Genomic DNA, 14025 nt, shown 5'->3' with positions numbered 1-14025 from the left:
CCGAACTGTCATATGTAATTTACGAGTTTGCAAATGTTTTTAAAAATACTTAAGTTTACCACAAGGTCAGCACAGAATAAAAAATAAATAAAAAATTTCTAAAAATGGTCGGGAATAGACTAAAAACTACGTTAATGATAATAAAAATAGTTTTTTTTGTAGTAAAAAGTGGAAAAAAGATTCAGAAAAAAATCGTTTGATTTAGGCAACATTTGATTTTAACACTCGATCAGGTCTCTCTTCCTAGTTTGAAAAAAAAATGTGCATCACGGGACTTCAACATCTTCTGTCTCTCAAACGACTAGGGAATTGGCCTTGTGGTAAGGTTCTGACGAGCTGTCTTGGAGGGTTGGAGTTCGATTCTCGGTCAGGGACAGCAGTTTCTTCCATTTAGTCGTTATAGCTATTATATCGTCTCCACTTCTTGTAGCTATGTATATGCTATTTGAGTACACTGTAAATTTTTGCCTCGATTTCCAGCAAAAAAAAATGCTGGAAACGTTCAGCAATCCAAATTTTTGCTGGAAACCAGCAATCGATTTTCTTATTGCTGGATTTTTCAGCATTCGGTTGTGATCTTGTCATTTTTGCTGGAAAATCAGCAATCGGTTTTCAAATTGCTGGACTTTCCAGCAATTGGTCTAGTTTGCTGGAAAATCAGCAATCATGTTGTCAAATTGGAGTCTGTTTGTTTTCGTACGCGGAAGCAAGGTGAGACTCTTTTGCACGAATTTTGTTTATGTTAATACTCAGCAAAATTTTACTGGTTTCCAGCAATTTTTAAACATTTAAGTCTTTTCCATTTAAACTTGTTACTTTGCGTACATCCGCTCCAAATACACATTAGTCACTTCGGCGTATAAACGTTGATTTTCTTTTAACGAGATCTAAAATTTGGCATGAATCCTAATTTTTATCAGAAATGATGAAATACGTTTTCTATTTTGAAAATATTACGTTTTAAAAGAGGTCATCCACAAAGCAAATACTACTTAAGCAATATTGACGGTATTATACATTAGATTTCATCGAAATCTGATCACGAAGGGTTTCCAGAACCGCCAATTGGTTTTAAATTTCACACCTGGAGTCGGTGCAAAGGGGTGACCATCCAAGTCAATTGCTATCTTTGCGTTATTGTTGATTATGAATAGGATTGAGATAAACATGATGGGCTCATGGGCTCATAAGGGTTTCGTGGAACAGTCAATTGATTTTTTTAATAGAAATGTTGGTCAAAGGCCACCTTAAAGGTGCTATACAAACTATTCAATGTTTTGCGATAATTTCACTAAAAAAAACATCGTATCTACATTCAAATGCACAGTTATGAATGAAACATTCTACAAAGTTACAAACTGGTTTTTGCTCGGCAAATTAAAAAATGCGTCTGAAATTACTTTTTTCTGGTTTACTAAGTGAGTTTTTCATGTGAAGTGAAGTCAAGTGAAAAGTTTTCATAATAGTTCTTAAATAACGTTGTTAAATAACGTTGCTTCGGGAATCAAAATCAAATGCATTGTCACAAAAACAATTCATATTGGTACATAAATTTGTGAAAATAAAGATTTTGTTAAAGGCCCCAAACGGAAGTCGTCCATATGAAGCATTAATTTTTTTTAGATATTTTCAAAATTTCCTAAGGCTAAGCCACCCTATTCATGTAGAAGAATTTCATAGCCCAGCGAATTGAAAATTTTATCTTTGTATTAAATTTTATACGAAAAACGCTAATTGTAACAGATTTTACCGTTATTAACCATTAACCATTAAATTAGTAAACCATTAAGCCCTGTAATAAGCCGCATAAAAGCCAAGTAGCAGCACTCCAGTGCTTATTAGCCGCATATAATGTTTTCAAATGCTTCTAGGCACTGTGGGAATGACAACATCTAGATTAGCCGTATATTGGCTTTTTAGCTGCCCGTCAGGGCTAATAGCTAATAGCTACAGATTAGCTAAGTGAACTAAACGTCAATGCTCTTTTGCGGCTTCGTACATGACATGTGGGGCTAAGAGGAACAGAAAAAAAATAAGAAAAAATAACATTTTGTTTACAAAAGTTTTTACGATTGGGATGGATTATTTCGTTTTTTAACTCGTATCATCAAATGTGATGGAATGGAATCAATGGAATCATATACAGGGTGTCGACTCATATCTGGTAATAAAATTCCCTGATTTTCCCTGATTTTCCAGTCGTTTTTCCAGAAAATTCCAGGTTTGAAAAACAACCTGAGGAAGCAACTTAAAGTTATAGAAAATATATTTCCCCCGAAAAAAAACGCACAGAAAGCTTTTCACAAAATTTTCCTCCGTTTTACCTCAAGCGATTTTGCTTCCGCTTCTCGATGACGCTTCATCAGCTTTGTTTGATCTGATTCAAGAGCTTACTTTTTGCGGCGATCTTTGTCTTGCAAATACAGAGCATGTGAATTTCGAACTCTCTGAATAAGTTTGTTGGAAATCTGGACTGATTTTATCCCTCTATCATAAAAAACAGCATCATAGATTTGTCGTTTAGCCACCACTGATTCATCAGGTATATTTTCGAAGAGACATTTGGAATTTACCAAGGAATATTTAAAGAAGGTAGTGTCAAGGCAGCCTTACTCAAGTATTAATACATACTGCGACGTCACAATCACGAAAAATCTGTTAATTTACTAGGAAATTTGCCTTTTTTGTTGATTGCTCGAAGAATTTGCTGGAAATTTTCCACTTTTAAAACATGTTATTCTAGAAGGATTCTTGCTCTTCAAGATCGGTACGAAAAAAGTTGGATTTTCGAGTTATTTTTATATAAAATAGACCATCGAAGTTCGAAAAAATAGTGGATTTTCCCTACTCAAATTTGCAAAACTTAAAAAATAAGTTCAAAGTCTTCCATGAAAATGATCAATCCAGTGCAGTTTAAGATCCTTATTTCAAAAAAGTTATCAAAAACCAAACTTTTATACAAAAACACAATTATTTATTGGAATTTTAGTAAATCGAGCTAACAATCATTAATTGATGTTAATGTTCTACATAAGAATTGTATAAGATAAACCGGTTGTATAAAAATCGTGACAATAAGTTGAACATTCAATAACTACCAGCTAGACCTTTTTAAAGGTAACTTTTTATTCGTTTTTGCACATTTTAGCTTCAAGACGACATTGCATTCATTATTAAAATGAGAAAAAAACATAATGCAATCTTCAAAGGACCAAAAAATTTCATGACATAGTGCAAGGTCGTGCAGGTCGTACAACACAATCAAATTGAAATAGGAATTCATTTTCGTTCTAAAAGTGATTTTCTTTGAAATTTCTGCCATTCGCGTATAAATTTTCGATACATTCGTTTTTGTGACGTCACAAAAAAAATCCAATATGGCTCTCGACACTATACCTTATTTAAATATTCCTTGGGAATTTACTGAAAAACCACGTTCAACATTCGCGTTGCCATGTGAAAGACAGCAGATCATTTTGACGATGTTGAAGAATTCTGGACACTTGGCATTTGCTAGCACTCCACTCCAAAAATGATTCAGCCTTTCTTTGCTACGGTCATAATTATCAAATTTATCGCCTCTGGCAATCACTCCGGAATACTGCCGTACTGCCAAATCTGCCGAGGATCCACTAACGCGTCCAGTATCTGTCAATATAGTCAAAGTCTTCTCAAATCGTTTTTTGGTCAATTTGGTATCGCTGCTGTTAACTGCCGGATCAAGACAAGAGGCGGCCTTGGTCAGAGGATAAGTTAATGGCGATCGCTTCATTAAGGGGGGGTAGGGTCTAACATTTTCAAAAAATCGATTTTTTTTTATTTTTTTATTTTCTTATTTTAAAACATTTCAAGAATGTTGTGTCAAATTTTCAAGTCAATTGAAGCAAAACTGTGGAAGTTATAGGCCTTTATCTCCTCCTATCTAATACTGCAAGAAAGCAAGAGCAGAAACTTCAAACGCGTTTTTCTCGAAAGCACATTTTTAAAGTCCGTGGACATCGTCATTTGAAAACTACTTATCCGATTCTTTTCCAATTTGGAACATATTTTCTATATATAAAATACCAGACCCCAACGTTTTTCTTTTTTGATTTTTTTATTTTGGGGAGATTTTACAGGTGAAAAATGGCGCCCCCCCCCCCCTTAACTTAAGTACAATTGCCTTCAGCATTCCTTTGCATTCGATACGAAATTGCAGAAGTTGCTTTTTGCTGAGCTTAAGACATTTTTTCATAGCATTCTTAGTGTCATATCCGCAGATTTTTAAGCAGATAATAAATTATGACGTTTTAATTTCTTCAAATAAAATCAGGATCATTATTTTTTCCCTGATTGGTGCAAAAATTCCCTGATATTCCCTGATGCAAATTGAATTCCCTGATTTTCCCTGATTTTCCAGGTTTTTCCAGGTAGTCGACACCCTGATATAGAACTTTTCGGTAGCTGGTGGTGCCAACATGTGTTGCAGCGGAGTTTATTAGCGGATAAGTCCCCCACATCAACCCGTCTCCCAGAGCCGGGCATGAAATCGAACTCACCGGTGAAGATGCTTCGAATGGATTCCTTCGAGGGAGGACAATCAACTCGGCATTTGGCGGTCGAAATAGTGTTGAAGTCAAAAGTGTGGATGCCAGCCTAGGTTCTTAACCAGGAAAAATCTATGGCGAAGTAAAATACTCACACGATATTCACCGCAGAAACTTGTCTGGATAAAAAACTATAAAATGTGTCAAGTGTTAGTAGTTCAAAAACATAACAAGTTTTTGTGAATAATAAATCCATATATTCAAAATTTTGAATCCCCCGGTGTTTTTCTTTTAATTCAAAAGTCCATTTAAGAAGGGCAGATTCTTTCACATTGAAACATGTAACGTAATAGATCATACAGCGAAGTCATCATTTAATGCATAGTCGTTAGGCAATCGGAGTTCGATTCCAGCTTCTGAACATCAGCAGTTAAAAAAGTCGGGTTTGAGGGAGAAAGAAAACAAAACAAATCTGAAGAAAAAAAGAAAGCATGAAATTTTATTTTTATTTTTTTTTTTTCTTCTGAAAGAATATTTTGACATTTCTTCATTGGCGTGAGTCAAAAGTGGGGTCAAGCCGTATATCGGCCGAAATACACGCCAAAAGTGGCTTTTGGGCAGCCCTTAAGTCGAATATAGGGCTTGATAGGCTTTGTAAGCAGGCTCTATATTCGACTATAAAGCTGAAGTAGGGCCAATTTTAACGGCTTAATGGTTACTTGGGCAGCAAAATTTTACTGGTTTCCAGCAAAAAAAAAATTTGCTGTGTAAGTTTAATACGATTATTCCTTCTTATATAAGTCTTTTTATAACTCTGTTGTTTCTGCAGTATACATAGTTAATATTTGCTGGGGATTTTTTTAGAATAAAAAAAAACTAAGTTACATATCTAAAACGGTTTAGGAGATTTGACTCCTGAATGTATGCACCCCACCTGACTAACGTTTAAAACAGTGGACAAAATAGTTAAGAGAAAATAAAACTACCTACCTACGCTTTAAGGTACGAAAAATAAAACGAAAAAATTGTTCTGAACGATTATTCTTTTAATAAATGGTCCATCGATATTAATAATCAAGAAAATTTCTTTGATAGGTTTTTTTATAAACCCAATCCTCTATCATCGAACAACAATAACGTTACCAACATGAAGTACGTATGACATTGATAACTCACTGTTCTCGAGGTGCTCTGATGTATACGTTTGTTTCAAACTTAACAGCTTGGTGAGGTGAAGCAATACACGTACAACAGCAGCTTTACGTAATCGATTCCCCCTTTTCGACGTCTAGTGTTTGGGGGATTTTAGCAGTACAAAATAAGGGACCGATGACCTCCAACAAATGTATTGGGGAGTCGAAAAAAAAATTATCACTTCAGACTAATCCGATCTAGTTCTAGATGATCTCTGTCTGTCGATCTCGGCTAATGACTACTGCAGCAGCATCCACACCAATAACTCACAGGTTCGATGTCATTGCCAAGGTTTCGGTTTTGCATTCGTCGTTTTATAAATAAACTGGGTCGTCGCGTTATTTTTATTCACTTTTATTAAACTTGCAGCTGTTGTGGGATGTCTGGACAACCAGCGCCTAGAATCCAAAACTCACGCAGTACTTTTCCAATGTCACACTTTATCTGTAAATTTAATTCTTCTTTAATTCACTGCACACAGCACCAGACTTAGACCCGACGAGTGCACTATTATTTTAATCAAGAACTTAGGACTAGTAGACGAGAGACTTTCGGAGACAGCCAGATCGGAGCGCCCATAATCGGATGGCGTATTTGTGTTTGTTTTGTTGTGTGGAAGAAAAATACTTCAAGGACTTTTGAGGACTGTGTGTTCTTCACCACACGCGCGCTGCACCACGTTCGTGTATTGTGAAAAATAACCATCCCCCTAGACAAGAAAAATCGCATTTCAACCCTCTCGGTGATGAGCTGACCCTACAAAATTGTCACCAAGTATTACACCTTGGTAACAAGCTGTTCTAAATTTGATCGATTTTCGCGGAGTTGAGCTCAAACAGAACTCGGTGTTTTTACTTCAACCTAATCTTAGTTTAAAGTTTAAGATAAAAAAAATCAAAAATTTGGATTTAAGTGATTTGACTGCTTCGTCGTATTTAAAAATAAAATTAGCATGTTTTAGAGAGTTTTAGAATGAGGTGGATGAAATGTGTGCATGTGTATGCGTTGCGTATTACATGAGTAAATAAACTAAATAAAGTACAAACACAATCAGAGATTAGTGTTTGTTATGTTGCATGAATATTCGCAGCATCGAAAAGCATAAGCAACGATGACAGACAGAGCATAAAGAAACGTCAAAACATATGTGGAAACAGTGAGTAACAAAACCCAGGGAGAAAATCCTTTCTCATCATCTAAGGAAAAAAACTAGCAATTATCTGAGCCAAATTTTACGGTAAAGTTTACATGAATGAGTCAAATGTCCAAGCGAAGAACATAAATATACTGAACAAGTTCTCAACGAATTAAGATCGCAAAGAGAATGAAAAATTTTCCGATTTTTTTTTTAAAAGGGGCTTTATCATTTTTTGAAATCATAATTTTATATTTACATAGGTACAACTGAATTATTTCGAATAACCGATAGATTTTTGGGGAATGTTCGAGAATTGATTTCGAAAATCAGTCACAACTGGCTATTTAATGACATTTTGGATTTTACATTAGTTTTCTATCATTGGTCCGTAAAATTTATCGAAAAAGTAACCAAAATTTTAAAACAAATTCAATAAATTAAATCAATCAAAAAACTGCTTAAATGGCAAATTGAAGAAAATAACAAACGGTACAAAAAAACAAAATTAGCTAATTCTTCAAAAAAAAAATGGACAAAATGACAGTAGGTAAATGTTACTTGTCATTCAAATTTCACTTTTTCTGGTTTTAGGTTTTTAAATATTTTAGGACTACCACCTCAGTGAAAAACTAAGCCTGAGAGCATTTGAATGGGTATGGCTCCCCTTCTTACTAATACAACACAAGTGAAATGAATACTCGGCAAAACAAAACTTTATGAGTTAAATGCCTTAATAAAACTATTTGTAAAAAATAGCATTTGAATGGGTTACATTAGATATTTAGCCGTTGTTATTTATTTTACAAAAGCCAATTCTCAAACATCTTGTACAAATTTACCGGTTTTTCAAAAAACGGAAAAGTCCCAGAAGGTTAATTTAATGCATTTTTAAGTCATTGGGCATCAAATAAAAATTTTCGATTTTCCTATTTCCTTTAGTCCTCTCTATTAAGTGATTTTGAGGGTAAAAAAACGAAACTTCGTGGTAAAGTCCGATTGAAGTGAAATTTTGCAGGATTCAGGGCCGATCTAAAAAAATTAAATGGTCGATTTTTAAAATTGAAGTGGACCATTTCGGCTACATCCCTTCAAAACCAAGATTTTTTTGGGATGAAAATATTTTCAATTTAATTAATAATGTATTAAAAAATGACTCTTGGTTTTTAAATAGTCCAATGGCCAAATTGTTAGAATTGCTATTGAGTTTTTATTCAGTAGGTAGTACTTACCGATTCAGGTACGTGGATGTAGCGAATGTATCGAGGATAGATCATAAATTCTTCCATCGAAAATTGCTTCCCGAGTTGATCAATGTAAACAACATTTTCCATTGCAATGTTCATAAAACTGAAAAATAAATTACAAATAAAACGGTATCGTTTTAAATGTTTTTCCTCCAATTATAAGAACAAAATTTGTTATCTCCAAGCTAGGCACTCACCCATCAACACTGGCAATTTTGCCGGCAACCGAAGCTTCATGGCGCAAATCTATCAGGATGTTCTGGCCAACCAAACACTGAGCCAGCCCAACCAAATCGTTGAGGGAATGATAGCGCTCCTTCCGTAACACAACCGAAGCCATAACACCGAATACAATAATTTAAGAATCAAGTTTTTTGTAATCTTCTAAACTGACCCGCGAAAGTTTTTGTTTACGATTTGAATGAGTCGCATCTCATCTCACGTTTGAAATCAGGTGAGAGTGAGTTGCTTTGAGTGGCGTGAGAACGCTGCAATGCAGCGTGAGAAAAGTTTGAAACACTGAAATGAGTCTTCGTGTAATTTTTACCGAGCCATAAATCTATCGTTAGTTTCACTAAAATTTATTTATTTTTATCTTTTTATGTTTTATTTTTGAATCGTCAGGAAATTTATTTGAAAAAAAAAACTTTAAAATGTTTGCAAAAAATGATTGACTGAAACTAACAAAAAATGCCGGCAACGTTACACGATTTGTCTATGTATCGTTTAACCAACATGTTTAAAATAAGTGAATCTCGTTGTTTTAAAACCCATCGTCTACACTTACCCCGGTGAACCTTATTCAAATTCAAAGATAGATAAATAATTGGCTATTTTTATTCAAAATAGAAGATCGAAGTTAAAAAAAACTGTTGCATTTTCCAACTCCAATTTTCAAAACTTGATAATAACTTTTTTTTTCCATAAAAATGCTATGTAAGTCCAGTTTTATCTCCTGGCGACTGGTGTTCAAGTTTTCTTCCGACACTTGATTCCCCATTTAACATTAATTTTCGTTGGGATTCCTCCTATTACCATTTTATTTGGGAGACACGGAAACTGTCTTATAGATTTCTGACAACAACACAGACAACAGAGATCATCTTATAACATAAATTGCAGGTTGCCTAGTGTGAAGTAGGCTTAACGAATGCCGAAGCTCTATGTGAATTTGAAGTGATAAATTGCGTGAGTGTCGAAATAAGTTTATATTCAGTAGAATTCCAAGTGCCAGTCACTTATAAATGAAAAAATAAACACATAATACACAAGCCACTTGAAATTAATAAACTCACTAAAAATACTATTTCATGTATTTTAAAGTATGATTTTGATACTCGTTTGCATAGCTGGTAAAAAATAATAAGAGGAGAAGCAACAAACCGTGGGAAGAGTGAAAGATTGTATCCTACATCTATGTTTCCTTTTTCGCATTTGAAAAGTGTTCAAGAAATACACAGTGCCTGTAATTTTTAGTTGTACACATGTTACAAAAACCAAAATAATCCCAGAAAATAACTGATGCTAGTGTTTCTAGTAGAATAAGTCCATAGACAATAGACCTGAAACCTGAGACATAATACCAGGCACATGAGACGTGTGACTCGAGACCTGACCCATAAACTTTGAGACCTAAGACTAGAGATATCTGAGCCATAAAATCTGAGACCGGAGATTAGAGATCTGAGACTTCAGACTCGAGATCTGAGATTTGAGACCTGAGATCTGTGACCTGAGGTCTGTGACTTGAGATCTGGGACCTGAGACTTGAGACTTCAGACTCGATACCTGAGACATAAAACATGGGACCTAAGAATCGAAAGACCTGGTACACCTGGAATACATGGTACCTGAGACTCGAGAGATCTAAGATCTGAGACATCTCTTATGAGACTTGAGACTCGAGACCTGAGATCTTAGACCTATAGGTCTTATAAGGCATGGGACCTGAGACTCAAGAGACCTGAGATCTGAGACATCTCTTATGAGATCTGAGACTTGAGACGCGAGACCTGAGATCTTAGACCTAAGACCTTAGGCCTGAGTCCATATACAAGAGACATGAGACTCGAGACCTGAGACCTAAGATATGAGACCTGAGATTTGAGACTTGACATTCGAGACCTGCGCCCTGAGACATAAAACCTGAGACTCGAAAACTGATATCTAAGACCTGCGACCTAAGACATAAAACCTGAGACTCGAGACCTGCTACTTGAGAACTGAGACTCGAGACCTGAGATCTTTGACCTAAGAGACCTGTGACCAAGAGAATGATGAAAATTCTATCAATGACGATCATACGCTAAAGGGTGATACGGTCAAAATTTGGTCAAGGGAAAACGCGTGTAAATCGATGAAATCGTTTATTGAAAAAATCAAATTAAATTTCTTTTCCATGTTTAATTAGTATAAAATTCAGGAAAAATATTCAGTTAGGCTTCCGCTTTCCCAAATCCGAAATGCCGGGCTTTATGCTTAACCCCTGCCATCAGATTTTGTACAGCCACCTTGTCCACCTTCTTCGCCGCAGAAAGTCAGTTTGCCTTGAACTGCTGCTCGTCCTTAGCAGTTTTTTTTGTCTTCTTTAGGTTCCGCTTGACAAAAGCCCAGTATTGCTCAATTGGTCGGAGCTCTGGCGTGTTGGGAGGGTTCTTGTCCTTGGGAACCACCTGCACGTTGTTGGCGGCGTACCATGGCCTTTTTACCGTAATGGCAAGATGCCAAATCCGGTCAAAACAGTACGGAACAACCGTGTTTCTTCAGGAAAGGCAGCAGACGTTTATTCAAAAACTCTTTCACGTAAATTTCTTGGGTGACAGTCCCGGAAGCTATGAAAATGCTGCTTTTAGATCACAGGTACAGATGGCTTGCCTGCTGCTTGTAGTCGGCTTTGACGTAGGTTTCGTCGTCCATTACCACGCAGTCAAACTTCGTCAGCATCGTCGTATACAGCCTCCGGGATCGCGGCCGTCGGATTTTGTTTATCATCGCGATTTGGAGTCACTACCTTCTTGTAAGTCGATAGTCCGGCTCGTTTTTTGGTTCGATGCAAGGTTGTAGACGATACACCCAGCTTATTTGCGGCATCTCGGAGAGAGAGGTTAGAGTTTCGCTTGAAACTACCGGCAACTCTCTTTGTCGTCCCAGCGACTTCCGGTTTTCGATTTTCCCCCGATCCAGACTTCCTGGCTGTCGACAAACGTTCCCCAAACACTTTAATTACATTTGGAACGATTGATTTGCCAACTTTCAGCGATTTCGCCAGCTTTGCGTGCGAGTAGCTCGGATTTTCGCGATGCGCGAGCAAAATTTTGATATGCTGCTACAACAATTCAGTTTTCCGTTATTCAAAGACTAAGAAAAAAAAATCCGAAAGACATGCTTCGGAATAAGACTATAGATCAAATATGGAAAGCTAAAAAAAAAATCATTTAGTGTCCACGAAAGCTCAAATTACGATGAGCTATACATTGATCACAGTGATACGAGGATATTTTTTAAATTTTTTAAGATCAAGACTACAAAAAATGTAAAAAAGTGGTGTAAAAACCGTACTTTTTTATCAATGAACCGTCAAAATTGTGCAAGTCACACCAGATAAATTTTAAAAAGAGAATTCTAAAGTTGACGTAATTTGGCACATTTTTGCATCTTTAGATTGGCAAAATACAAAACACAGAATTTTCGACGAATTTACGAAATTTTTGTTAATTTTCAAATTCTTAGGTTTGCTAACACTTGAATTCAACTTTGCACTGGATTTTGAAAATATTAACGCAAAATTTCCGCAATAAAATTATATTCACCAGAAAGACAATTGAATAACGATTCTAGTGGTGCAACTACATAAGCGCTGCGATACTTAACACAAATATGATAAATATAAAACTTAAAGTAAATCCAGAAAATTTACGCGAACGTTAGCGTTATTATCTGTTTTCGCCAACCCGTCGGTATGAAAATTAGACAAAGTAAGGTTCTAAATTTTGGCGTTATATTTTGAAATCCTTTTTCAAAATTTCAAACATTTCTTTTCAATATCGCAGTTTTTTTTTTTTTAATTTGTCTGCTTTTAAAAGTCGCATTTAAAAAAGCACTTCGTGTATGATTTTTCAAATAAACTATAACTATGTTTCTTCTTCTTCTATTTTTGTGGCAAGCTGACGTTCAGGTAACCTGCCAATCTTGTCAGAAGAAGCTATGGTTTGGTATCCTAACTTTTCTCGATTTTATAATAATTGGCTATAAGCACACGGTTATTGGGGCTTATTCTGCGACTCGAGTGACGTGACTCACGAAATTTAACTTTTTCGTCCTGACTTCAGAAAATGCTTCAGAAAAGAAATTTGTGTATCTATGAGCTCTGAAGACCAATAAATGCGTTATGCCGCAACCCGTGGCGTAGAGGATAGCCTTCAAGTCTTCTAAGCCAGCGGGCATGAGATCGAATCCCGGTCACGGCATACATAGTACACTTTCTGTGGGTAGCATTTGTAAGATGCTAGCCATCATATCCTCGAAAGATGTACGCTTAAGCCTAGTCCACACTAGGAGACGGTTCGTCTCGAGACGGTCTCAGCGTCTCCCATTTTCTTCGGGAGACACTGAGACCGTCTCAGATTTCCAACAACAACAACAGACAACAAAGTTCGTCTCATAACAAAAATCGCAGTTTAAGTTGCCTAGTGTGGACTAGGCTTTAGGCTGATGTCATGCTGAAGCAACTAGCAACGCAACGCAACGCAACGTTCCAATAAGATTGCGTTGCAACGCATTGGTATGTCATGCTGGCGCGACCTGTGACTTTGAAATTCCCTACAAATCATCACTTCTCTACATTTGATAATGCTTTGAATCGTCTCCTTTCTTTCGGGAGCCATCGAAAACTCATCAAATCACGACCCGGATTGCAAGAATGCCAAAATTTGAACCGACAAAATTCGTTGTTTTTTTTTGCCGGAACTAAGAATTCATGAAAATTTTCTCGCCGATTAAGATATTTTTTAGTTTATTATCACAAGTTCGGACAGATCTTCGTACTATTGTGCTTAAAACCCGGAATCACTGCTTCAAATCGAGAAAAAACAATATTCCTATTGGATTTCCTACTAGTCGCGCTACAAAACACATTGGCATCAGATTGGTCGCGCTATACAAAGCGACCAGTATGACAGGTCTGAGCGATTTCCATGGAGAACAAATGAGAGCTGGTTAGTCGTGTGAACGTTGCGTTGTAGGTCGCGTTGCTAGTTGCTTCAGCATGACATCAGCCTTAGAGTTAAGAAAAAGGAATCTCTTCGAGGAAACATCAAGTTTCATTGAGATCCTGTATGTGTTTGTGTTCGTTTTTAAAATAGCAGCTCATTCGAACAAAAATTTCGAGGCTAGAGACGCTATTTACGCCAGCAAAACGAGGAGAAGTTTCGTAAGTCACGTCACTCGAGTCGCAGATTATGAAGTCATTGAACACGTTTGAAATGTATTCCAAACGATTTCGAGTTTAATTTACTGATTACATCGCTAATCTCGAGTGAAGTTCCATAATACTGCCACATAACGGTTTGTAAATATGATTTGTATTGCTCGTTAAGCACGTGGTCAATCTTTTCTCGATCTCCAAAGCTCATCTGAGTTCTTGAGTTAACCAAACGCGTAGAGAGCAACGAGAAGAACTTTCTCTCTTTCCGCCCCAGCGCAGATCCGGTACTCTCACCGGGGGAACCAAACTTGAATGAAAATCGCTTTTCCACCCATCTCACCCCTTTGCTTTCCGGAAGGGTGCCAGAGGGAGGGAGCTCAAACGGTTTCAAATAATGCTCCCGCTCTTATAACGGATTTCGCTCACCGTCGCTCAGAAAAATTTCGGATATCGACGAATCGCACAAAAGTTTTATCCAAAAGTATTGCTCCTTCGAGTGCT

At 36.6% G+C, this 14025-nt stretch overlaps 2 protein-coding genes across 5 annotated transcripts in view; both read right to left on the bottom strand.

Moving 5' to 3' along the window:
- LOC129754895 (5'-nucleotidase domain-containing protein 1-like) overlaps nucleotides 1-6405 on the bottom strand; it is a 42929-nt gene extending 36524 nt beyond the window's left edge. For all 4 annotated transcript variants that reach the window (XM_055751157.1, XM_055751156.1, XM_055751158.1 and 1 more), the window contains exon 1: nucleotides 5703-6405. The gene's annotated coding sequence lies outside the window, so the exon portion shown is untranslated. The remainder of the gene's footprint in view (nucleotides 1-5702) is intronic.
- LOC129754896 (U7 snRNA-associated Sm-like protein LSm10) overlaps nucleotides 1-8527 on the bottom strand; it is a 45593-nt gene extending 37066 nt beyond the window's left edge. The window contains exons 1-2 of the mRNA XM_055751159.1: nucleotides 8300-8527; nucleotides 8088-8205 (exon numbers count right to left, since the gene is read on the bottom strand). Coding sequence (XP_055607134.1) covers nucleotides 8088-8205; nucleotides 8300-8442 — 261 coding nt within the window. The 5' untranslated portion in view covers nucleotides 8443-8527. The remainder of the gene's footprint in view (nucleotides 1-8087; nucleotides 8206-8299) is intronic.
- Between the last annotated feature and the right edge of the window lie 5498 nt (nucleotides 8528-14025).

Source organism: Uranotaenia lowii, chromosome 3 (assembly GCF_029784155.1).
Source record: "Uranotaenia lowii strain MFRU-FL chromosome 3, ASM2978415v1, whole genome shotgun sequence".
NCBI classification, from domain to species: Eukaryota; Metazoa; Arthropoda; class Insecta; order Diptera; family Culicidae; genus Uranotaenia; species Uranotaenia lowii.
The sequence above is the reverse complement of the archived record's forward strand: the minus strand, read 5'-3'. Positions and strand labels throughout refer to the sequence as shown.